Source organism: Megalobrama amblycephala, linkage group LG22 (genome assembly GCF_018812025.1).
Source record: "Megalobrama amblycephala isolate DHTTF-2021 linkage group LG22, ASM1881202v1, whole genome shotgun sequence".
NCBI lineage: Eukaryota > Metazoa > Chordata > Actinopteri > Cypriniformes > Xenocyprididae > Megalobrama > Megalobrama amblycephala.
In genome coordinates this window covers 30,501,007-30,527,885 of record NC_063065.1, presented here as the reverse complement: position 1 = coordinate 30,527,885, position 26,879 = coordinate 30,501,007, and the positions used below count along the sequence as shown (strand labels likewise).

At 40.4% G+C, this 26,879-nt stretch overlaps 1 protein-coding gene across 1 annotated transcript in view; it reads left to right on the top strand.

Moving 5' to 3' along the window:
• The window catches only part of LOC125258098 (cadherin-7-like), an 88,632-nt gene that overhangs the window by 32,235 nt on the left and 29,518 nt on the right, over nucleotides 1-26,879 (top strand). Inside the window, exons 6-8 of the mRNA XM_048174936.1 lie at nucleotides 4,774-4,961; nucleotides 13,332-13,585; nucleotides 16,000-16,136. Coding sequence (XP_048030893.1) covers nucleotides 4,774-4,961; nucleotides 13,332-13,585; nucleotides 16,000-16,136 — 579 coding nt within the window. The remainder of the gene's footprint in view (nucleotides 1-4,773; nucleotides 4,962-13,331; nucleotides 13,586-15,999; nucleotides 16,137-26,879) is intronic.

Genomic DNA, 26,879 nt, shown 5'->3' with positions numbered 1-26,879 from the left:
TTACAGGAAATGTGTTTTGAGTTGCAAAAAAATAATCATAAGTAAGTTTTATAATTATGACCTTTACCTTTTTTAATAATTTGCTCACACTTTGAATGTCAGGTAGACTATTGTTTAATTTATTCAATAGCACTTTTCACAATTTTGCATGGTTGCAAACAGATACATATAGAAAGTAGCAACATAAGTAAATATTTGTAATTATGACAAATAAAGAAAACAACATATAGTCGGTTTGAAATGGTGAAAGAAATTCACGTACCTGATCAGAAGCTTTATTACATTAGTGTATTCCTAATGCACTTCAATGCACCTACTGTAATACACTTTTCCCATTAATGCTACTTTAATGGCCCTTATTTGCACTTTGAAATATGGACTTCAGCCCTTTGGGCTGTCAAAATATTATGAATTATGGGATGACGCAAAAAAAAAAAAAAAAACGCAGAAAGTTAAAATGTCAAATAAATCCAGAAACGTTTACTGCATGAAAAGTAAATAATTTAAATTTATGCATCACATATAAATCCGCAGCTTAATGCAAGACCACCAAATCATTTCATTGCGTTTTTGTCAGGAGCAGTTGTGGTGCATTGAGAGTTGAAGTGCACGGAGACAATCGGCAGAGGAATGTTACGGATGATTATATTTCATTCGCACACACGGAAACACAATTCACATTTTTCCACCGATGAACAGGACTGTCTGTGTTTTAGTGCGTGCACAATAATAAAACTAATGTGCCAGTTTATGCAATTGCTTCATGTTGCGTTAATGACAGGTAATGTCAGGCAAAAGGGAAGCAAAACATTATTGATATTTAATGTTGCGTCTAATGGTTTTATTTTTTCAAAAGCTTCAAGTTTAATGCACGTTGGTGTTGTATAGCAACAGGCCGTTTCACTATTGTTTTCATGCACCACTTACTGTGTCTATATTAATAATTTTGTCAGAGATTCACAGTCTTTTAATCCATATAATTTGTGCTGTCATCATAGTTGTCATTAATAAAGTTTGCGCGCTTATAGCTGTACTTGTAACAGTATAGAGAGAACATAAAGTTACACCAGTTTAGCGTAGTATCTATATATGTGTGGTGGCACAACAGGTAAGCCGAGTGCTCTTGTGCGACAGCGGCCCGCGTGACCCGGGTCGGATTCCAGCCCGTACTGGTTCCTTCATTCAATATACATATAAATCTGTTCCCATTGTCTCACTGATGTTCACTGGATCAGTAAATTACTGGTATACTGGGGCTGTCTGTAAAAGGCATATTCTAAAGCTGTAACTTTATTTATAAAGATTACTTTATTGTAGTCTGTTTGAAGCACACTATAATGATGCCATTAGCACACTACAAGTTCACTTGGAATGCCATTGCAATGTGTTTTAAAATCACTAAAAGTTTGTTATCAGTATAATACTAATGTATGTTCAACACTCTTATAATGTAATTGAATTGCAATTCTAATGTCACCAAAATACATTTAAAGTTTATGCTGAGTGAATTCTGCATTTCAAAACTTAAACACAAGAGTATATTTAAAGTGTACTTAAGTATACTTGGAATAGTTCCACTTTAGCACAAACAAGTATATTTAATACAACTTTAGTTGAACTTAAGCACTGCTTTTGGACAACTATAATGCATTTAGTACAAAATTAGTTGTTCTAATTTAGCAGACTTTAAGTATACCAATTTATAGCGTGCCACATGTACATTTAGTTATACTAAAGTACATACAAATAAATTGTGCTTAAGTATACAATTTTTTCACTAGGGTAGTGCTTTGGAAAAAGTGCTCTGTCTTTATACTGAAAGCGAGTGTGATGCAACAATAGGATAAACTCTCCTATTATTAAAACAAAGCCGTCTACATTGCAAGCATGTCATTGTGGTGCCTAGTTCATATTATGAAGTATCACTGAAAAGCAAACACACACACACACATTAGCAGAATTTATTCTTTAAATGTGTTTCTAGTACAAAATATTATTCTCTATGCATCAACCAAGTACCAAAGTAACAACTGAAATTAAGTCAGTATTGTAATCTGATTACATACAATTGCTTTGTAACATGTTACTCCAAACACTGGACATTTGTCATTATTTTCTGGGAAGACACTCCTTCTTTGTTTGCAATTATGGCTCATTGTCGCATACGCTAGATTAATAAGCATCAGTTAAAATGCACTTTTACCACCAAGAGTAGACAAACGATGCATTGAGAGCATTAAAACTGTGCTCAAACGTTCAGCGCAGTCAAGCACGTTTAATAGAGCTAAGTGAAGTGCTTGGGTTGCAGCGCAGGGTTTAGCAAGCATTCCAGATCCTGACAGTCTCCTGTGTCGTCCTACTGTACTGTATTTCCCCCATAACATTTGTTTAGTGATACTGACACACACAGTCAAGTAATGGTAACAAATCTTTTGATCTCAACACACAATTTCATACTTCAGATCACAGTTTTTGTATGCAAGTGTTTGTTGCATGTTCTGCTATTCACATGCCTCATTGACTACTACACCGATTGTTTCAGACATTAGCTAATGTTTTGTTGGGTTGGTGAGGAGTGTCTGAAATGATAATTCTGTGCTGTCTGTAATCTTTTTAAATGGCTCTTAGTACATGCGTCTCTAAACTCTAGTCAGTTTAGTTGAGCTACAATTGAAATGCAGGAGAGTGAACAATGTTACCACACACGTCTGTGCGGATTAAACCCTTTGTGATGGGAAGAATGTCAACGGAAGCTGGCCTTTACTGCTCACGAGTCTAGTCACAATCAATAGATCATTCCTGACTTCTCAAGACTGCAGCAAGTCAAACAAACTGAATTGGCCAGGTTTTTGGGGTAGATCTGTCCTGTTGAAGCGACAGTCTCTGTCTCTCCAGGGAATATGCTACTCAGTGTTTAGTAATTTGGCTCATAGCCAGGGCAGGACTGACCTCATATTGTGACAGAATAAATTAATTTATAATTAAAAATACATTTTTGGGCTCCCCAAACCATGCACCGTATTGAATACAGTATTAGCTGTGGCTCAACAACAAAAGCTAGACTAAGGCACACTTCTCTGCTCCTCAAATACATAAAACATTAGCCTCTATATATATCTTGAGTCAACCAGGTCTTCTTTATTTACCTTTTCATTGCAAACAAGCAGAGATGTTCCAAAATGTGTGCAGCACTTCATTCATGATAGAGACGGGCAGAGTCATGAGCTTTTATTGATAGTTTGAGGATCCAGTAGAGTTACAAGGTTCAGTCATTTTTCATTGTTTATTTATTAAGCACATTTAAAAACAACCCAAGGTTGACCAAAGCGCTGTACAGATCATTATACTCAAATAAAAACAAAAATAATAAAGTAATTGTTTCACAGAGTTTTAGCATTAAAGCGAAATAATAATTTAATAAAATAATAAAATAAAGAATGACTGGCCTATAAAATGTTAATCAATTTGACTTGACTTGATTACTTAACTTCAGAGCTCATGGTAAGTCTCTCTTGATAGAAAGGCTAACAAAGGCTAACACTAAAAATAATTTCCTCTACGAAGAAAATTGATTGGGCTTTTTACTGTCTAACCAGGCCAGGGAGAAGACAAACAAACTTGGAATAAGAAGAGCAATGTTTGTGAGACAATGTGAAAAAGAGAGGACTGAGAAAAAAAAGGAATGTGACGAAAAAAACATGTAAGGAATAAAAATAAAGACAGTTTAAGACAGGAAAGAGAGAATAATGGATGACAAAGAAATTAAAAAGAAAAGGATAGGTAGATGGATGGAGGGATACGCAATCACAGGGAGAAAAAGAGGAGTAAAACCAAGGCGAAGGTGACGGACAAGGTTTGGTCTGCTAGAAGCTTCTATTCCACGGCAAATTAAAAAGTCATTACAGAGATTTACACGGCAGTTCTCCATGAGGGTGACATGAGTGCTGAAAAGACATGATAACACAGACACCCAGAGATCTAATGACGCTCATCATCTAACCCTCCAGCTCTCACGAGTCTCAAAATCAGCATTTAGTAATAGATCTGAGGTAAACCTGAGATAGAGTGATTATACTGACCCCCAGATATTCTTGCCCTTATTGAAAATTAAAATTAAAAAATGCATTGACGGTGATACTGAAAAAAGAAAACTGGTTGGTAAAACTTAACAGATATTCTTATGGACAAGTCAGCTAAATGAATGGCTGTGTAATAACGCCAATATGTTGTTTTTCAGTCTTCTTTTTATTTTGGGTCAGTCTTACAAAAACTGACACACATTTCACCCTGAAACAAAAAGAAGGAAATAAGAAATCATATTTTGGATGAAAAAGTCATGCCTACTGGGATGATTAAGATTTTTCTCATTTTATCCCTAAATTCTCATTACTGTATACTTTTGATTTTTTTTTTTTTTTTTCAGATAATCAAATAATAAATACAAACCAGGGCAATAAATAACTTTACAGTAACAGTAAATTGTGTAGTATTACATTATTACTAATATTGTAATACTACAAATATTGCAAAGGTATATCATTAGGCTAAACATATAATTAATGTCCTGAATTGTCATTGAAAAATACAAAATCTTAATGATCCTAAAATTGTTACAGATGAAGTTATTTGCTTAATTTTCATCAAGCAAAATTACATTTCTAATTCTTTTTCTTTGATTCATGACCTGGACTTTGACAGGTTCGTAACAGGTTTGGTGAAATCCATCCTTAAACGAGTTTAGTGTGTTAATGTTAAACATCTCTCTGCCTCTAGAATTGTATCAGTACTCAGTGCTGGAATCTTTGCCGGTGTCATCAGTGGTGGCCAAACTGAAAGCCGCAGATGCTGATATCGGCTCCAATGCAGAGATGGACTACCGCATAATAGATGGAGATGCACCCGGTGTGTTCAACGTTACCACAGACGAGGAGACACAAGAGGGAATCATCTTTCTACAGAGGGTGAGATCATAGTGGCCTTCATAGGGAAAGACAGGCCATTTGGAGTAAACATTAAATTAGATTGTTGTTCTTTGTTAATATATCTGTAGTCAACTTATTTTGGTGGTATGCAGGGTTCCTCACTTCTGGGTCTGGAGAAACTAAAAAAAAAAAAAAAAACAACTGAAAAAAAAACCAACTGAACTACCATCCTGCAGAGTTCAGCTCCAACCCTCAATAAACATACCTGAAGCAGCTAATCAAGGTCTTCAGGATTACTTGAAAACAACAGCCAGGTGTGTTAGAACAGGTTGGGACTGAAGTCTGCAGGCACAGGGATGGACACCCCTGTTCCAGGGCATTCTAGGAGCCAGTATTATGCCATTTTCCCTCTCTGACTGCATTTCAATTGTATCTTGGTGGTCTAACACAAATAAAAAGTTTAAAGCTGTCAAATAAGGTTGCGAGGTTGCAAATAAGGTTGCACATGCAACAGCAGTGACTGGAAGAAAGAAGGACAAATCTTTTCACTCAAATCATTTGACTCCTGGTTCTGAGTCTCAGGCCTAGAAGAGGAGAGCCATAATGACCACATTCTGCATCTTTACTGGCAAGATGACAAAAGATACTACATCACGTCCTGAGTCTCCATCCATGATAGACAAAAGCAAAGATTGACAAAGTTCTGTATCTCTGGCCCAGTGAGGCAGAAAAGAGTACAGACACATCTGCAACCAGGTTTTTCCAGATTGTTAAGGACCTTCTGTACCTACTTCTGTACCTACTGCTCCAGGAGATCCGTATCCTAAAACACTTCATGTTCAAGACTGTCAAAATGGATTCTAGCTCTATTCCCACTTCACTGACACACAACACATAACGCACACAAACTGAGCTCATCAAATATGGTAAGAGGAAGCTCAACTGTACTTGCTTGATGTGCAAGCACAAACCTCATTAGTTCTCATGTCATTCAAGCATGTTTGAGCTTCCATTTAGCATATTTTATGTACTTGGATGTGCGTTGGTCCATTTCTATATTTGAGTAAAAATACAAATTAAATCTGTTCAAAATTTTGAATAAATATATTTGCTTTCAAAATGGCTGGGAGGAAGAATTTACCGAGGCTAAATAATTTGAACTGGATGGTTTGTGTAAATTCAGTTCAGTCAGGACCACTTCGTCAAGTATATAATTTATTACATTATAGCATACAGTTAGTGTATATTAATATATACAGTGAGTATAACAATTAAGTATATATGTATAATAAACCATATACACATTTTCCCCAACGGGAAACGTTACACCATGCTGAGCAACGAGGATGAGCTGCTTAAGGCAAATGAACTTAAAGGGTGAAGCATACACCCCTAGCAGCAGCAAATTAAATACAAAAAGCATGTTGAATATTGCTTAATTAGAATATGAGAGGCAACCGGCAGGGGAACCATACACCCTGCGGAAAACTTGAATGCTGTTTGCAATAGCATTTAGTGAATATACCGATGCAATAACGATAATAATACAACAACATTGAAAAGAAAGAAAAAAAATCGTAGTGGGGAGATTCCCATAGTTAGAATTATATCATGTCGATGGTCTTCTGCGGCATACAAACGTTGCGTTCGTCCTGGACTTAAGGACATTTTAGATGCTCAAAAATCTATGGGATTAGAATTTTGAGCATCTAAAATGTCCTTAAGTCCAGGACGAACGCAACGTTTGTATGCCGCAGAAGACCATCGACATGATATAATTCTAACAGTGTTAGAATAAGAATAATTCCAGTTATCAAATAATGCACAAAACAGCGATTGGGATGCTTCCTCAAAGCTTTGTCAAGTTCAGGAACATTGACAGGTGTAGAAGGATTTATTTTTTCTTTTTTGAAAAATGCATTCTCAGAGGACACATGGACTTGGGATTGTCACAGACACGCCAGACTCCACAGTCACCCAATCACGATGCACTCCCTCACCAGAATACTAACCATCCACACCTGACACTCATCAGCACCATCATCACTGGCACTACTTAAGACACAGCAGCACACTCAGTCACTGTCCGGTCTCGTTAACGCATACCTACCTGTTATGCTTACCTTAAGGACTCCTCTGACATATACTGCCATCCATGATCCCTGGGAAAAACAAGACAAGTATCAGTTCTACGATCACTCCTGCCACGAATTATACCTGCCATCACTCACCTGCACTCTGCCCGCTGTTTCTGGTTGTTCAGTAAACTCCTAACCACCTGAACAGCCAGAATGAACGCTCCCGACCCATTTCAAGATCTTGTGGATGCACTTCGTCGCACTCTCTCCAGCACTCCCACAACAACACCGCCAGCGCACACTTCCGCATTCCCCGCATTCCTCGCCAGTCCCATAGCAAAACCGGCGCCCTTCTCTGATTCGGCAGAGGATTGCAACAGATTCCTGCTGCAGTGTTCGCTGGTCCTGGAGATGCAACCGCACCTGTATCCCACCGATAGCTCAAAAGTGGCATTCATAATCTCTCAACTCGACAGAAAGGCACTCCGCTGGGCTGAACCACTCTGGTCACAGAAAAATCCCATTGTTCAGTCATTGTCAAGCTTCACTGCTCATTTCAAGGAAGTCTTTGGAAAACCTGCCTGGGATTCATCGATCGGTGAGAGATTATGCAAACTCAAACAAGGTTCCATGTCTGTGACTGATTATGCTCTCCAGTTCAGAACCCTAGCCGCATCAAGTGGTTGGAACGAACAAACTTAGTCGCCAATGACCCCTACGTCAAGTGCGCCATAGTGTCGGCCCCATTCAACTCCAAGTCGCCATTCTTCACATGGAAGAAATCCACCTGCTGGTTCTGGAGGATTCAACGGCTGACGTGATCTTAGAGCGCCCCTGGCTAGAGCAGCATAACCTCATCTCCTGGAGGACAGGAGAGATCCTGAAGTGGGGTAACCAATGTTTCAATGACTATTTTCCCGAGTTTCCTGTTCCAAGTCTCCCACGTTCCGAAGAAGTCCAAGTCTGTGCTACGTCTGTGGAAAGCCCACTCGAAAATTGCTCAACAGACATCCCTGCATGTTACTCCCACTTCAGCGATGTCTTCTGTCCTAAGAAGGCTTCCTCGTTGCCTCCTCACCAGCCATGGGACTGTGCCATAGACTTCATTCCTGGTGAGCCAGTGGCCAGAGGGAAAATCTATTCCCTTTCCCTCCTGGAGGAGAAGGCCATGGAGGTCTACATCACCAAAGCTCTATCTCAAGGCTACATATGTCCGTCTACTTCCCCTGCTGCTTCCAGCTTCTTTTTTGTGGTGAAGAAGGACGGAGGCTTGCAGCCCTGCATAGATTACAGAGCTTTAAACAAGATCACAATCAAATTCAGATACCCACTTCCTCTCGTCCCATCAGTGCTGGAACATCTCCGCGGTGCCACTGTGTTCACCAAGTTGGACCTCCGCAGCGTATATAACCTCATCCGAATAGGTGAGGGGGACGAATGGAAGACAGCTTTTGTGACCCCTACCGGCCACTACGAGTATCTTGTGATGCCACATGGACTCGTCAACGCCCCCTCCGTATTTCAGGATTTCATGCATGAGGTGCTCCGGGAGTTCCTGCACAAGTCAGTTCTGGTCTACATCAACGACATTCTGATCTACTCCCGGAGCTTGGCCGACCATCGCCGCCACGTTGCAGAGGTCCTGCAATGCCTGAGGGCTTTCAACCTGTTCCTCAAAGCTGAGAAATGCATCTTCCACCAGCCTTCAGTGCTGTTCCTGGGTTACAACATTGATCACAGTGGCATCCGCATGGACGAGGGGAAGGTCTCTGCGATCAAAGACTGGCCCATTCCCACTTCCATGAAAGGAGTGCAAAGATTCCTGGGTTTCGCCAATTTCTACCAAAGATTTATCCAAGATTAAAGTATCATCACCACCGCTCTCACGGACCTGTTATGCAGCAAGCCCAAATCTCTGTCCTGGTCCCCAGCCACCACCCAAGCCTTTGACACCCTCAAGAAAGCATTCACCTCCGCTCCCCTCCTGGTCCATCCTGATCCCGATACTCCCTTCGTTGTTGAGGTAGATGCCTCCACCACAGGAGTGGGAGCGGTCCTTTCCCAGCAGCAGGGGAACTTACGGACCATAAAAACCTAGAGTATCTACGGGACGCCAAAAGGTTGAATCCACGCCAAGCGAGATGGGCTCTCTTCTTCACCAGGTTTAACTTCACAATCTCCTACCGACCTGGATCTAAGAACGTAAAAGCTGATGCTCTTTCCCGTATTCATGGACCTGACGAAAGTACCAACGACCCAGAGCCCATACTCCCCGAGAAATTATTTGTTAACCCCATCGCCTGGTCCGAAGAAACACTGCCTGAGTCCAATGCCTCCACCAACACCCCGCCGGGTTGTCCCCAAGGTTTGCAGTACATCACCCGGACATGGTGCACTCCCCTCATTCACGCATCACACATGTCACTGGGCACTGGCCTCCCAGGGGTCAATGAAACCCTCTCGTTGTTGAAACAGCACTTCTGGTGGCCCAACATGGCAGCTGATATCAGGAGGTACGTGCAAGGGTGCAGGGAATGTGCCGTCTCGAAGAGCCCTCATCATCTTCTCTCCGGGAAACTACAACCTCTGCCCATTCCCAACCGCCCCTGGTCACACCTAGGAGTGGATTTCATCACGGACCTTCCAGTTTCCGACGGATGCACCTGTGTCATGGTGGTGGTGGATCGGTTCTCTAAGTCCTGACGTCTGATTCCCCTGCGAGGACTTCCTACAGCAATGGAAACTGCTGAGATCATGTTTAACTGTGTTTTCAGATACTATGGACTGCCCGAAGATATTGTATCTGACCGTGGACCACAGTTCACCTCACGAGTCTGGAAATACTTCTTCAAGCTCCTAGGTGTGACCGTAAGCCTCTCCTCTATCCCCAGACAAACGGGCAGACGGAGAGGAAGATACAGGAGATCTGCCGTTTCCTACGGACCTTCTGTCATGGCCACCAGGACTCCTGGAACCAGTTTCTGGGTTGGGCCGAGTACGCCCAGAACTCCCTCCGACAACCTACCACTGGACTTACTCCCTTCCAGTGCGTACTCGGCTATCAACCCCCACTGTTCCCCTGGACCGGGGAACCGTCAAATGTCCCTGCGGTGGATTACTGGTTCAGGGAGAGCGAGAGGGTCTGGGACTCAGCTCATCTCCAACTCCAACGAGCCCTACGCAGGTGCAGAATGACAGCTGACCTTCGACGTTCCAAAGCACCCAACTACCAGCCGGGACAGAAGGTTTGGCTGTCGACCCGGGACATCAGGATGCACCTGCCCTGTAGGAAGCTGAGTCCTAGATTCATTGGCCCCTTCCGGTTGGCCTTCCTGGAACCGGATGTTGTTGGAGTTGAAGGAGTCGCGGGCATTTCTGAGATGTTAAGGCTGTACAGCGTCATGAGAATTTTCTCAGCTGGCCAGTCTGCTATAAGCTTCTGCGCACAGTTGGAGCATTGTCAGGATAGATATTTTCGATGGCGTTTTCTAAGAAAAGCTGAACCTGTTCTTCGTCTGAATCCAGATCAGACATGGTGAGTAATAATATGTTTACTTGTGCTAAGAATAGCAGATTTCTCATTGCCAATGTTAAATTAGCCTGCAGCCATACAAATGTTATAAGTTCAGTAATGACAGTTTGATTTGCGAGCAGCAAAGCAATTGAATTTAAATGGCCCGCTATGAAAGGTGTTGAAACTAGATTGGTACACATCAGCAACAGCTGACTATCGGCCGACGCAAGCTTGCCTGACGTGGCCTGCCTGAACTAACGTGATGCTTGATTTATTTTGTCTTGTGGACTATGTGTATATGTATAGGACAGGGGTTCTCAACTCTGGCCCTCGAGATTCACTTTCCTGTGGAGTTTACATCCAACCCTATTCAAACACACCTGCCTATAGCTTTCTAGTCATCCAAAAGACCTCACTTAGTTTGTTCAGGTGTGTTTGACCCAACTCTGGTCATGAGACCCCCAACACTGCACATCTTAGGAGTGATAATGTGTTGTGATTAAGATGATGATTTTTTCGGAGTAAAAAAAAAAAAAAAAAAAAATTAGAGAGACTTCAAGACTTAAATGAGTGTGCCTCACATCAGAATGTGCAGTGTTGTGCTATTTATAGACAATAATCAATACAGAAATGACTGCGGTAATTTTCATTCAGGTCATCATTGCAATAGGGGTTTGGGTTGAGTGGGACAGGGAACACACTGTTATGTGCAATATTGTGAAGAGCTGCCCATATGCACCCACAGTACAGCACATCTGCATGCAAAACACTTCTGTGTCAGACTTATCCTGACACTTGTTCACACATTCTCAGCGACCAGTCGCTCTTTGACTACTGAACGTGCCTGGCAGCATCTTATCTTATTCAGAGTAAGAATGCCAGATAGTAAGAATGCAAGGGCTTTAGATACTGCTTTGGATGCGACTAGAGCCCGTGCAACAGGGAAACTGGGTGACTGTGAGACGGCATAGTCGCAGGGCAAAACACCGCTATTCTGTTCCGATTAGAACATCAAACAGGTTCTCCCCACTCAATTATGCACCCACTGAGAATCCTGTTGAAAGTGCCCTAATTATTTTCTAGGATTATTATTATTTTAGTGATCTTCGCCAGTCGGAGATCACTAAAATGAACATTAAAGAATGTGTGTGAACTCGCAATAATGATGTCAGACATTGTAATTTGCTCTGGCCCCCTTCCTGTTCGTCGAAGTGATGAGATACTTAGCAGACTATCATCACTCAATGGCTGGCTGTCTAAGTGGTGTCCGCTTAATAATATAGGGTACATAGACTATTGGAAAAGTTTTTGGGGCTGACCTGACCTGTTGAAAAGAGATGGCATTCATCCATCCTAGGTTGATGCTGCTCTTCTCTCTAGTAATATGGCACATAGTCTTAGAGATGAACCTTGACTAACTTGGGCCCAGGTCAGGAAGTCACAGAAGTCAGATAAATCCCAACACATTGAGACATTGAGACATTGTTTCACCTATATATCATCACATAAAGACTGTGTCTGTTCCCCAAATTAGTAAATACAAAAAACTCTCAAACCAGTTTAAGGGTAAAAATTTACTTGATGTTCAACAAATAAAAAACAGATATGATACAGATGAAAAAAAATGATAAAGCTCAGTTTGCTTAATATTAGACCCCTTTCTACAAAATCATCCTTTGTAAATGATATGATTACAAATCATAACCTATGTTTGACAGAAACCTGACTAAAACCAGACGATTACATTACTTTATAACAGGAATCTTGAGGGCTAGACTCATTTAAATACGAGCCTCGTCTGAAAGGCAAAGGGGTAAGTGTTGCTGTAATTTTTAGCAATATCTTCAGTATTACTCAGAGGTCTAGTTTTATATTTAATTATTTTGAAGTGATGGTCCTTTATGTAACATCAATTAGTGTACATAATGAATCCCACTTGACATTTGTGCTGGCTACTGTATGTGTGTGTTTGTCAGTAAGTATGTGTGTGTTTGTCTGTGAGTCTACGGCTGCATCTGAAATCGCATATTCTCTGAGTAGGTACTTCACTAAAGTATGTTCTATTATAAAATGTAATCGGGATGTACCACATTTTTTTCCACACTTTTGCTCTGACATACTAGTACTTTTTGCCTACTGTTTTATGAGTGCTGTGAATTCAGACAGACTACTCTTTTTACATACTATGTTTCACCCACTATATGAAGTAGGGAAGTATGAACATTCAGACATAGCCCATCTGTCATTTGAGAGTGGAAGTGAAGTAGTGAACTTTGAAAACAATCAAGTTGACAATCATCAATGGCCTGGATTGAGGAATACACTCTTGGTGATTCTTTCCTTTCCAGGATGTCACCTTCAGTCTTATAATTACACCACATTGAATTAATTTTATATAGATGGGTGGAAACACAGAAACGTTTTTATGCTACTGAACCACTGGATTAACTGCTTTTAATACCACTCTTTGTGTACATAGTGATCATTTTAGTTTAATATTTGTATGTTATATTTATATACACTGTGTGTTTAACAACCAATTAATTAGATGAGAACCCTTTTATGTTTTGTAGACTCTGTTGATTGGGCAGAGTGTTACATTCTTGTTTTAAGAATGTCTTGATATTTTTATATGAAAAGACACAATCACAGATTAAGAATTTATTTTTGCTATGTTTGTTGCTTTTCTCCTTTTCTCCTTCACTGCATGTCTTCTGTCTTTTTAAATGTACTTGCCTTTCTCTCTTCCTCTTTCTCTCTCTCTCTCTCTCTCTCTCTCTCTCTCTCTCTCTCTCTCTCTCTCTCTCTCTACTACAGACTTTGGACTATGAAACTAAACGTAGTTTTTCTCTGAAGATTGAAGCCACTAATCGGAATATTGACCCTCAATTTCTGACCTTTGGCCCCTTCAGTGATACAACGGTTGTAAAGGTCATTGTAGAAGATGTAAATGAGCCACCTGTCTTCTCAGCCCTGATCAGTAAGATGGTGGTGTCGGAGGCGGCGAAGGTTGGCACTGTCATTGGAACGGTTTCAGCCCGTGATCCAGACTCGTCCAGCAGTGCCATCAGGTAAACGCTTCATTTATTTGTGTGCTATGTAATATGTTAAAGTGATTCATATCACTGTTTATTTTCGTTTTTCCTCTTAGCCATATATGTTACAGTTCTGAACAGAACACTGACTGGGGGCCAAAAACCACACATGAATCTATACTAGTGCACTGCTTCTCTGAAAAGAAAATCCAACATACATTTTTTTGTCAGATAAAACATTGATTTATCAAATGTATAAAACTTTGAAATATGTGTATATATATATATATATATATACACATTATTATATATTACACATTATTATATATATATATATAATTATAATTATATAATTATATATCAATATATATCAATATCTGTGCATCAATTTAATCACTCCCTTCTGTGTTCAGTGCACATAGAAACAGAGAGGCCAATGAGGAGAATTATCTCTGGTTCAACAGTCTGACAGTCTGATGACTCGAATTTGTGTTTTTGGTCAAAGCATTTGACCAAAATTGTTGTATGTACATACATACATACATACACACATTTATTTATTTATTTATTGTTTGTTTGTTTGTTTGTAAAAGTGTTGTGTTTGGAGTCACCATTAGAGTGACTGGTGTTTTCTTTGGTGACTTTGATGAAGTCTTTTCATTTCACTATATACAATTTGTTTTGGAAACTTTGTTTAGTGGAAAGTTTTATTTATAAAGTTTTTATTTATAAAAGTTTTTATTTAATGCAGAACACAGACAATTAATATCAATTATCACAATCAATTATGTTGATACAACACATTTTTCCATAAGATGAGTAAACCCAAAAAATTCCTGAAGATTTTGAAGAGTTTTCTTAACCCTCTACTGCACACATGTTGATGGCACATGAAAAAAAAAAAAAAAATATTCCACATCATTTTTTGGTTCATTTGGGAACATTTTATCGATAAAAAATAAATAAATAAAAAATTCCTCCCACCCTCCCCCAACCCCAAAATATTTTTTTGTTACCTCAGGGCAACATTGTGCGACAATAGTACAGAGTCATAGAGAAAATTATCATCAAAATCAATTTTTTTTAAATAAAAATTCAAGAAATCATTAAGTAAAAAGGGAAAAACACTTGAAAGACATTGATATATTGAATTTGATACATGCATAGGTCTGTATCATGTAGTGTGCTATGCCATATAATGTACTTCATGTAATAAGATTTCACTCCGTACGAAACTTCAAAAAGCAGTTCTTCTCTGCTGTGACATAGTGGTGTATGTTACAATTTTTGCATATTACTTTGGGTGTTCCTGCACACCCAGGAACCTTGCATCTTCCCTTCTTATAATACATTGTGGCCAATGAGAGGTACTGTCTAAAACCTCCTCGAAATGTACCCCTTATCGCACAACGTTGCCCTGAGGCAACGGAAAGAAAAACTGAATTTCTGAACATGCAAAATAAAAAAACTTCATAAAACCTGACAAAAGGCTTCTATACACCTTCATACACGCACACATATTTTTTATGTACGGTTCATGTCGTTTTAAATAAGATTACTAAAGCAAATAATATTGCCGTCTTCTCACACCATGTGCTCCTGTGACCATGTGTTAGAACAGGACGTCCCACCTCTTAATGGTGTTTGATATTGACTCCAACACTTTACTGGACTGTTATTTGTTACTTTCTCAACCTTTCTAATTGGTTGTAATCATTTAAAGAAAAATTTACTAAACATAGGGCTTAAGAAAACTTTCCGTTGCCTGAGGGCAACGCTGTGCTGTAGAGGGCTAACTTCAGTATTGGCAGATACACCAATGAAGTATATCACTTGGTGATTTATTTTTTTATTTTTTAGAATTAACATGTATAATTAATAATTATTACATGTGCATTGCATCAACGTGCCATTTTTTTAGAGCTTCATTGGAGGGAAAGTTTATTAGTGAATAATGACATTTGTTTTGTTCCTCAAATAGATTTGTCATTTGTTGAAACTATTTAACTAAGATTAATGTCATGCCAACAGTTTCTGTAGTGAAGAATTACAAGCTTATTTTATTCATGAAGATTTCAAACAGGAATGAATAAGATCGAGTACTTAACCTGATTATCTGTCATTTCAATCAAAAAATTAAATCACTCGCTTATTTAATTTTTTTGAGAATAGCCTCTCTGTGACTGAAGGAAACTGAGTTAGATCAGTGATTGGGCTTTGGATTTAATATCTGTACTTGTTTAATAACAACATAGGAGGATATGTTTCTCGTTTAAATTTAAATTTATGGAACAAAAGCATCTGTGAATAATTTTAGTCATGCTTCAGTTAAGCAGGTGAATTATTTTCCAGGTTAGAGCCAATGATGATAAATAAGAAAAGAAGAAATCCAATAAAGAAGAGCTTATTTTCCTTGTTATGATTGAAAGACTCATTACTGGTGTGTCCAGGTACTCCATAGACCGTAATACGGACCTGGAGCGGTTCTTCAATGTGGATGCCCTGTCTGGTGTCATCAGCACAGCCAAACCTCTAGACAGGGAAATCAACTCTGTCCACAATATCACCATATTTGCCACTGAGAACCGTGAGTATAATATAAGCTATATCTGAGGGGGGAAATCTGAAATCTGCTGATCTAAACATTACAGATTCTTTTTCTGCCAAACGCTGGTTAATGCTTCTTAAGTAAATTAACATCAAAATCACGGTATGATCTTATGCAATTATTAGACAATAAAAAGTTTTTAATTAATTACTAAAAGTGTACCTTCTTTGTATTGTTTCTCTGTGTTACCTGGACCAAGAAATTCCCATTTATTTGTCAGCAAAACTCTTTTGACAGCTCCAGGGCTTTCGTGAAAATGCAAATGGTACTTTTGCATTTTTGTATACAATCGGATAGACAGAGGGTTATTACAAAAGTTATTATAAGGGTAAAATTGTTCAAATAGTTTTGTACTTTGTCTCAGGCACGTGCACACATAGACAAAAAAGGGGCTTGAGCACCTGCCCTTTTTCTTCCTCGAGAGAAAGTGCCCTTTTTTTCTAGGGTGTTTTTTTTTTTTTTTAATAAATTAATATATATTTCTGTTTGCTCACAGCTTAGCTGTCAAACAAATATATTAACTGAATAAAACAAATAAAAAAAATACTATATCAGGTCGGCTTTGTCGAGTTCAGATGCCCTCACTCCGTGACGCGCCATTCATGCCCGCACGCACGCGCGCCCCGCCACACCTAACCTCGAGTTTGCTGCTGGCTGAAAACTTGTGACAACTATTCCCGCGAAAATGCAACTGCTGTCTGGCGATGAAAAGCGAAAAATAAAAAAGCCCTATGGATGCATCCTGTGCATTTCTTTCAGGTAGGCTAGCCTATGTTCACAAACCTGAATGTTTTGGCTATTTAAGGGTTATTTATAGTCTAGGTAAACCCAGCCTGATCTGCCGGCGATTTGATTTCGCTCGGCAACTCAGTCTGGAAACCCGTGCATTCAATTCTGCTGCATCTCGGGAACCAATCACAGACTGGCTTATCCACCTTGCTCGCTATTGGCGGGTATAACACGATGACGATAGAGAAGCGACGGCAAGCAGCTTTCAAACTCTATCTGATCTACCCGTCTCTCGCACGACCATCACTCCAAAATAACAATGCACAATCACAGTGACGCCGATTGTGTTAAGCATTTACCTTATCTGAGAGAAATGTAGCAGAGCGTTGATCCGACAGTCTCTTCATAGGAAGATTACAAACAGCGATTGATGACATACAACGATTCTCTGCTGTTATTTTGGTGGTTTGCTTCACGATGTGAGTACAGGACTCTTTTACTTCAATGCCCCTTGATGGTAGACAATATTTTTATTATTTGCTCTATATGTTTCGTCTCCCTGCTTCTTGAATCTCGTGCCGCCTGAGCTGACTGGAATTCTTTTTGGTTGTCATGACAGTGACGTAGTTTAGGGCGGCTATATTCCGCGAATCAGTATATCATGAAAGTACTTAACTAGGGAGCTGATTGAGACACACGGTAAACCTGTCTGGAGTTTTCGCATTGCTCTGCAAAGTACGTCACCCGGATCGTTGATCTGATTGGTTGAAGGACTATCCAATTGCGTGACTAATGCTCGTTGATCACGCCTCTTGTGCAGTAGGAAATACATAGCAAACTCCCCAGACCAATGTTCAATTTTAAATTGAGCTTGGTCTGGTGATAGCCAGACTAGGTTATTTATACATGTAAGGCTGCATTAATAGTTTGACCACCATCAACGCATCTGCCTGATTTGATACTAATTTATGTTATATTATAATTTCAATTATTTTACTGTGCTATGCATTGCGTTTTGAACCATGGTGAAGATATCTGTAGGGCTGTCAATACCATTCCATGGACGCACATGAACTTTTTTAGTTTTCTAAGGATGCATGGTTTATTAAATCTATTTAAAAATCATAATACAGCATTAGCTACATAATGCTATTCTTAAATCTACGCTTACACATGATAATACATCAATAAAAGTATAAACCCTCGCTCTGTCTTTGCATGTTTGATGTCCACATATTCTTGTTGAAGAAATTACAGTGGCTGTAGCATTTCTATCACAAAGAAGTGGCTGAATATTATTATTTAACTAATAATATATTTTTAATCATGGTTGGCTTTGATCGTGGATTTGATCGTGCTGTGCTGTCTAACAACAAAAATCAGCACGCTTTTGGCGCCCTCTGCAGGCATTTGTTATAATATATAATGCATTAAGCATTCACAGTTCAGGAAAACAAATTATTGATGTGTTTAAATATGCAGATTAGCTTGTTTTGGTTAATTTAGAATAAATCTACAGATGCAAATAGATGGAGGGTAGTAGGTTTAAAACAAGCACCATCTAAATGTGTAGGGTTAGGGTTGCGTTTTCTTTCCATTAGAGTAAAAGACATGGCAGCAAAAATGGACCACAATCTTAAAATTGTCCACTCCATGAAAGAAGTATTCCAATAACACCAAAAAAAAATTAAAATGATTTATTAATTTAAACAAATTATTAGTGAAACTATGTCCCTCTCCTAGGTGCAGTCATTTATTCTAAATATAGCTTGAAAATAGTTGTTGTTGACATCTCTTGTGATAAACCTAGTGAATACTAAAGAAGACCATGGTCTCTATATGTGAACTAATTATTTTGTAGAAATCTGTGGAGTATAAAACAATTGCATGAGTGTAAGGGAAGTCAGAGTTGTCTTAATATATTTAAGGGTTTATTATTTTTTTTAAATAAATAATTATGAGAAGTGCCCTTTTTTACATTTGAGCCCCTGCCCCCCAAAATGTCTGTGCACGTCCCTGCTTTGTCTAATTTATAAACAGTATTCTGGTAAAAATGTAACACTATTGTAATAGTTTGTAATAGTTTTCCTACCTGTATGTGACGGCAGAACTGACAAAATGGCAGTTTCTTTCAGTTTTATTCCCTAAAACACTGTTTTCATATTCATCCTGTTTGAAATGTTGAACAGATTCTCTGTCGCAGCGTTCTCTCCATATCTACGATCCTTCACTGGAAACCCAAAGTAAATCAGTAAACATTTACTCTTTGAATTCTTGCATCTGGGAACAATACAAGTCCACACCATTATGACTAAGTTGCTTGGCAAATGTGATTCCTGAGGAAGCTATGGCACAGTTTACATGCCCTTCCTCTAATCACACGTGCCCTCTGAGCAGGACAATAGAGCACTTGAATGTGAATGTGTTCTTCTGGGACTGATTGTGACCTATAGCTCAGGGTCACAGCTGTGACTATGAGCTGAGCTGCTGACTAAGGCGTGTATACACAATTGTTCTGCATTTAATTATGCAAATGTCATGCCGCGAGGTGACACGCATGCATAATAACACTTTCAAGGAGAAAGACTCCACAGAATCTTGGTGTGTTTTCATCCACACTCACTAAACGTCATTAATAACATAATTCCTTATTACAGGTCAGACAGGAAAGTTGCTCTAAGTTCTCCAAAAATTTAATTCACACATTCTCGAGATAAAGTTGGATAAGGATAAACTGGTTTCACTATTGGACTATGCAGGAGGATGAATAGTCAACCATACAAAACTACAAAACTACAATTCTGATTTCAAAAAGTCTTTATTTGTCAGAAAATCATCACAGTCTAGACCAGGGGTGTCCAAACCTGCTCCTGAAGAGCCACTGTCCTGCAGAGTTCAGCTCCAACCCCATTTAAACACATCTGAACCAGCTAATCAAGCTCTTCAGACTCACTAGAAGTCTCCAGGCAAGTGTGTTGGAGCAGGCTGGGACTGAAGTGTGCAGGACAATGGCCCTCCAGGAGCAGGATTGGACATAACCAGTGTTGGGTAAGTTACTTCAAAAAAGTACTTAATTACTAATTACTAATTACATCATCAATGTTGTATTTAAAATACTTTTCTAATTACTCTGTCTGAAAAGTAATTTAATTACTCAATAAGTAATTCAACTCGTTACTAATTATTACTTCTTAAAATCGCTATAAACCTTGACCATAGACAACAGAAAGGAAACTCTTTTAATAATTTAAATATGATTCAAACATGGAATAGTATAGCCTTTTATAGGTTTTTACAACATTTTAGCTTTATTAAAACATTCTGTAATACTTAAAACTTTTTAGTAATAAATAGGGATGTCACGATACCAAAAATCTAGTAGTTGGTACCAATACCACCAAAAGTGCACAATACTCAATACCAAAGTCAAATACCACGGTAAAAATATTTAAAGATACAAATAAAATAATGCTATAGGCCTATATTTTTCAGGTAGTAAGTAGTAAGTAAAAATACCACAGAAATTGAATAATCAAATATAAAATAACTCTGCATAGTCATAACTGTTTAAATTAAACATAGATTAATCCTTATTAAAGCTTTTCTTTTGTTGTTTGATTATCATTTATAATCAGTGCCACTGCTCCCTATACGCAGAGCACGCAGTTTGCGTAGGGCACCAAATCCCAGGGGGATTTTTATTTAAAAAGTCTAAATATATAAATAAACTAATATTCTGTAGGTAATATAGTAATATTACTATTGTATAGTAATATTAACTTAAAAATAAATGTAAACAGAAACATAGATATTAAAAAGAGTTAACTTAAGCGCACGCAACACGCTATTTCCACTTCGCCCTGCCCCCACCTCATACTGACAACAGCACTTTGGCGCTGAGAAGCGAAAAAGAAAAGAAAACAAGGTTAATCAAATGCATCATATTTTGGTACTGTATGTTCACAAACTTGTGGAACTTTATATTTTTGACTATTATAGTTAATGTTGAGATTAATTGAACGTGATTTGATACTAATGCAATGTTTTCATAGCTATAATTTCAATATTTTAATGTGCTATGCATTGGATTTTGAACCATGGTAAAGATATTTGTAGCCAGATTTCACGATTCCTCAATTAATTTTGATTGCTTTTTTTTATTTAATATTTTTTTTAAATATTAAATAAAAAGTAAAATCATAATTAGACCATTTTCTAAGGCTTCACGATATATTAAACAATTTAAAAGATGATAATATAGCATAACATAGTGCTATCATATATAAACCTACGCTAACACAGGAGAATACTTGTTTCTAAATGTTCACCGCAGTTTCAAAATAAAAGTTTAAACCCTTGCTCTGACTCTGCATGTTTTGATAATATGAAATTACAGTGACTGCAGCATTTATATCATAAAGATGATCAAATATTACAGGCCAAATATTTAAGATTAAGTGGACATTTGAATTAAATGTTGTTTGGCCAATATTAAAAAATGATTTGATCATGATGTAACAACAATAGCAAGAAGTTTTTTATTTATTTATTTTTTTTATTATTGAGAACAATAGGGGAATACAAAGACATTTGAATCTGTAAAACAAAAAAAACAAAAAACAAAAAAAAATTCTGCATTTTATATCACAAATCAATCATTTTTCTAATACATTAAGTATCCTTTTCAACAGCTTAGATGTCTTAACAGCTTTTCGATTGTTCTGTATTGAAGTTAGAGAGTCATAAAAAAAAATCTTCAAATCAGTGGAAAATAGTCTACTGTTTGGTACTGTTGATATACATTTTGCATTATGTATATGATATTTCCCTAATAGAATAAGAAGTTTAATTATATTATCCATTCCAATAAACCAGTATCACAATCCATAAACAAGACCATTACATCAGTTATAGTGACAAATTTAAAATAATAAATAATTTGGTATAATTACAACTGAAAAATAAGTGTACGACTGTTTCTCTTTCTTCTTTACAAAAACTGCATAATGGCGAAAACCCTTCTTTAAATTTACTAATAAAATTGTTAAATGGATAGTATCTGTTTATTATTTCAAAATGAGTTTCTTTGACTTTATTAGGAATTACATATTTATTTATATCTGACCACAAATTCTGAAAAACAAGGGAGTGATAATAATGTTTCCACTTCACCATTGCCTTAGGTGAAGCACTTTTTTCTCTGGTTAATATTCTTCTGATATACATATTATTCATTTTTTAGCCCTAATGGAAAGGCCCCCAACAGTCAGAGCAGGAAGAGAACCAATTACAGGATTATACATCTTTTCGGTTTTTATAAGATTAAGTTTTGGGGAGAGGCAATGAATGAGTTTTAAATATTCTTTAGAAGATACATTTGTTCTGAAATAATTAACAAATTCATTATAATTATATAATTCACCTGAATGATTTATCAAGTCTGTAACAAAAATTAAACTATTGTCAAATTAATCGTTCCAAAAAAATGCTTTTGTTTTTTAATAATATATATTGATTATTCCAAATTACACAGGAATGGGGAGAGAAATTGTGTTTGTAGACTAATTTCTACGCATTCAAAGCTTATTTGTGAAAATTAGACAACTTAATGGGAGTTTAGTGCATTTAAAACCATATGCAAGTAGAAAATTAAGACCACCACATTCTTTGAAGATTAGATTGGGAATAAAGAACCATGGAAGGTTATTTTCACAAAGACAGTGCTTGATCCAATTAATTTTAAATATATTATTTATAGTGTCAAAATCTAAAGCATTTAGACAATAGCAAGAAGTGTAACAACAACAATCACCTAGCTGCTGGCGCCCTCTGCAGGCATTTGATATAATACATAATGTATGTAAGTTGATTGTTAACAGTATGTATTACATTATGTATTTTCACAACAAAATAACTAGCGTCTCGGTTACGTATGTAACTCTCGTTCCCTGAAGGAGGGAACGGAGACGTACGTCAGTAGTGACCGACGAATTGGGATATCGCTAGAGAGCCCTATCAGCTTCGAGAGAACTAAAACAAGCCAATGGAGATTGGCATGCGATATTTGCATAATGCACACTGCCCCCAACAGGGGATATAAATAGGAAGCGGATGCAATCGCACTCTGTTTTTCGCTGAGGAGGCAACAGGTGTCCGCACAACAGCGAGGGTACCGAAACTGTGGCGACGGGACGTACGTCTTCGTTCCCTCCTTCAGGGAACGAGGGTTACATACGTAACCGAGACGTTCCCCTTCAGTCGGTCACGTTCGACGTACGTCAGTAGTGACCGACGAGGTCGCAACATACGGAACCCAGCCAACCATCGACGTTGGAGACAGATGTTGGCCTGGCCCCAGACACTCCGCAATGTCCGAGCTGAAAGGGGAGGCGGAGGAACTCGACAGGGTTTGCCAAGCGGGGAACGCGACTGGAGTCAAAGATGCACGTATCCGGCCCAGGGGCCGGGAACGGCATTGCAAGCCGACACTTAGAGCGGGCTCAACGCGTCTACTGGCTAGTGGAAGCGAGTACACGGGAAGATACCGGTTCTACACGTAGGCTATAGAATCTAGCGAACATGTTAGGTGTCGCCCAGCCCGCAGCTCTACAGATATCTGTCAGCAAGGCGCCATGAGCCAGCGCTCAGGAAAAGGCCACTCCTCTGGTGGAGTGGGCTCTCAACCCAAGCGGGCAAGGCATGCCCTGGGATTCATACGCCAGGGCGATGACATCCACTATCCAGTGGGTCATCCTCTGCTTGGAGACAGCCTTTCCCTTCTGCTGGCCTCCGTAACAGACAAAGAGCTGATCTGATGTCCTGAAGCTTTGCGTTCTGTCTACGTACACACGCAGAGCATAGACGGGACAGAGCAAAGCTAGGGCTGGGTCTGCCTCCTCCGAAGGCAGTGCTTGCAGGTTCACTACCTGATCTCAGAAGGGAGTGGTAGGAACCTTGGGCACATATCCGGGCCGGGGTCTCAGGATGACGTGAGAGTCACCGGGCCTGAATTCCAGGCAAGATTCGTCGACCGAAAATGCGTGCAGGTCCCCTACCCACTTGAGCGAAGCCCATGCAACCAGGAGGACGGTCTTAAGGGACAGTGCTTTTAACTCGACTGATTGCAAAGGTTCAAAGGGATGACCCCTGAGGGATGTAAGAACCAGGGAGAGATTCCAAGAGGGTATTGAGGAAGGGCGAGGCGGATTTAGTCTCCTCTACCCCCTCAGGAACCTGACGATCAGATCGTGCTTCCCCAAGGATTTGCCATCAACTGCATGGTGATGTGCGGCGATAGCGGCAACATACACCTTGAGGGTGGACGGAGACAGCCTTCACTCCAGGCCCTCTTGCAGGAAGGAAAGCACAGATCTGACCTAGCATAATCAGGGGTCCTCTCGGTGAGAGGAGCACCATGCAACGAAGAGGTTCCACTTCAATGCATAGAGGATCCTGGAAGGAGCTCTAGCGGAAGTGATGGTGTCTATGACCACTTGCGGGAGATCACTCAGAACCTCTGCATCCCGTCCAGAGACCACACGTGGAGGTTCCACAGGTCGGCACGCGGGAGCCACAGGGTGCCCTGTCTCTGAGTCGGGGGGTCCTTCCTCAGAGGAATCGGCCAGGGAGGGGCTGTCGTGAGGAGCATTAGGTCCGAAAACCAGGTCCGGGTGGGCCAGCATGGAGCCACTAACAAGACCTGCTCCTCGCCTGACCTTGCACAGGAGCTGTGCGAGAAGGGTCACTGGGGGAAACGCATATCTGCGTAGGCCCCGGGGCCAGCTGTGTGCCAGGGCATCTGTGCCGAGCATGCCGCCGGTCAGGGAATAGAGCCACTGGCAGTGGGCAGTTTCTGGGGTGGCAAACAGATCTATCTAGGCCTCGCCGAAGTGCTGCCAGACCAGCTGGACCGCCTGGGGATGGAGCCGGCACTTGCCCGCAAGTGGAGGCTGCCGTGAGAGCTCGTCGGCTGCACGGTTGAGCACACCTGGGGCATGAATGGCACAAAGCGACCTCAGATGCTTCTGACTCCATAGCAAGAGATGGGGAGCGAGTTGCGACATGCGACGGGAGCGTAGACCAGCCTGATGGTTGATGTACGCAACGGCCGCAGTGCTGTCCAAGCGGACCAGTACGGTACTTGATGGGAAAAAAACGCGCAAGGATGCATCTTATCGGCTGGGATAGAACTGCACCTACCCCCACCTCTGACGCATCAACCTCCACCACAAACTGACGTGACGGATCAGGGGCGACGAGAATGGGAGCCGTAATGAAGCGGCTCTTGAGGTTGGAGAATGCAGCCTCTGCTGCATCCGACCACCTGAACGCCGTTGCGGGGGAGGTCAAGGCAGTCAGAGGAGTGGCTAGTTGGCTGAAATTGCGAATATAACGCTGGTAAAAATTGTCGAATCCTAAAAACCTCTGCAGGGCCTTGCGGGAATCTGGGATTGGCCAATACACCACAGCCTTAACCTTGTCAGGATCCATGCGCACCCCCTCGGATGACACGATATAACCCAAAAAAGGAACTGACTGTGCATGAAAAACGCACTTCTCCGCCTTGACAAAAAGCCCATTCTCTAGCAGCCTCTGGAGCACTCACCTGACGTGTTGCACATGTTCCTGGAGAAAAGAAGAAGAAAATATCAATATGTCGTCCAGGTAGACATAAATGAACTGATCGAACATGTCTCTCAACACGTCATTGACGAGTGCTTGGAACACGGCGGGCGAGTTGGAAAGGCCGAAAGGCATAACCAAGTACTCAAAGTGCCCTCTAGGGGTGTTAAAAGCTGTCTTCCACTCATCCCCCTCCCTAATGCGGACCAAATGATAAGCGTTGCGCAGGTCCAATCTCATGAAAAGAGACATGCCCGGCAGCCGTTCAAAGGCAGAAGACATCAACGGCAAAGGATAAGTATTCTTTACCGTGATGTTGTTCAGTCCTCTGTAATCAATGCACGGCCGCAGCGACCCGTCCTTCTTACCCACGAAAAAAAACCTGCCCCGCGGGAGACGAAGAGCGGCGAATGATTCCAGCTGCCAGAGAATCAGAAATGTATTTTTCCATGACCTCCCTTTCTGGATTAGAAAGTGAATATAACTTGCCTTTAGGCAGAGAACACCCTGGCTTTAAGTCTATAGCACAGTCGTAGGGACGATGCAGAGGGAGTGAAGCAGCCCGGGACTTACTGAACACTTCCTTCAGGTCGAGGTACTCCTCAGGCACGTTTGACAGATTCACCGACTCCTCCTGTAACACAGAACGAGAAACAGAAGAACAAGCAGACAACAAACAAGACGCATGACAGCACTGGCTACACTCTGCCACGGATCTCTGGCCCCACTCGATCCTGGGCTTGTGTTCCACCAGCCACGGATGTCCAAAAACAACAGGATGGAGTATTGATCTGGAAATGTAAAATGACAACTGTTCAGTATGGTTACCGGATGTGATGACGGTTAACATCTCCGTGGCGTGTGTGATGGTGGGTAGTCTCTGTCCGTTAAGGGCAAGAACAGTAATGGCATGTTCCAAGGGACGGATGGGTATGTGCAGCCGCGCGGACAGACCGTAGTCCATGATGTTACCCTCCGCCCCCGAGTCGATCAGAGCCTGGCAGTTGTGATGCCCCAATACCCACTGTAATCTCACTGGGAGGAGTGTCGCAGAAGAGGATTTCTCCAGGGAAAGACCACCCGACAGTAACCTCGGTCCTACTGTCGGGCTCTGCCTTTTACAGGACATTCCTATAGATAGTGTCCAGCTCCACCACAGTACGAACACAGTCCCTTCTGCATCCGGTGTGTCCTCTCCTCCCGGGAGAGCCGAGCTCTACCCACCTGCATGGGTTCAGGATCGACCGACCGTGTTACCTACACTGATTCCCACGTCATCTAGTTCTTCAACACGCGCTACTGGCCTCTTACGCTCAGCGCGTTCCTGTAAATGGCCATCCAATCGTAGCGCAAGCTCAGTAAGTCCATTGA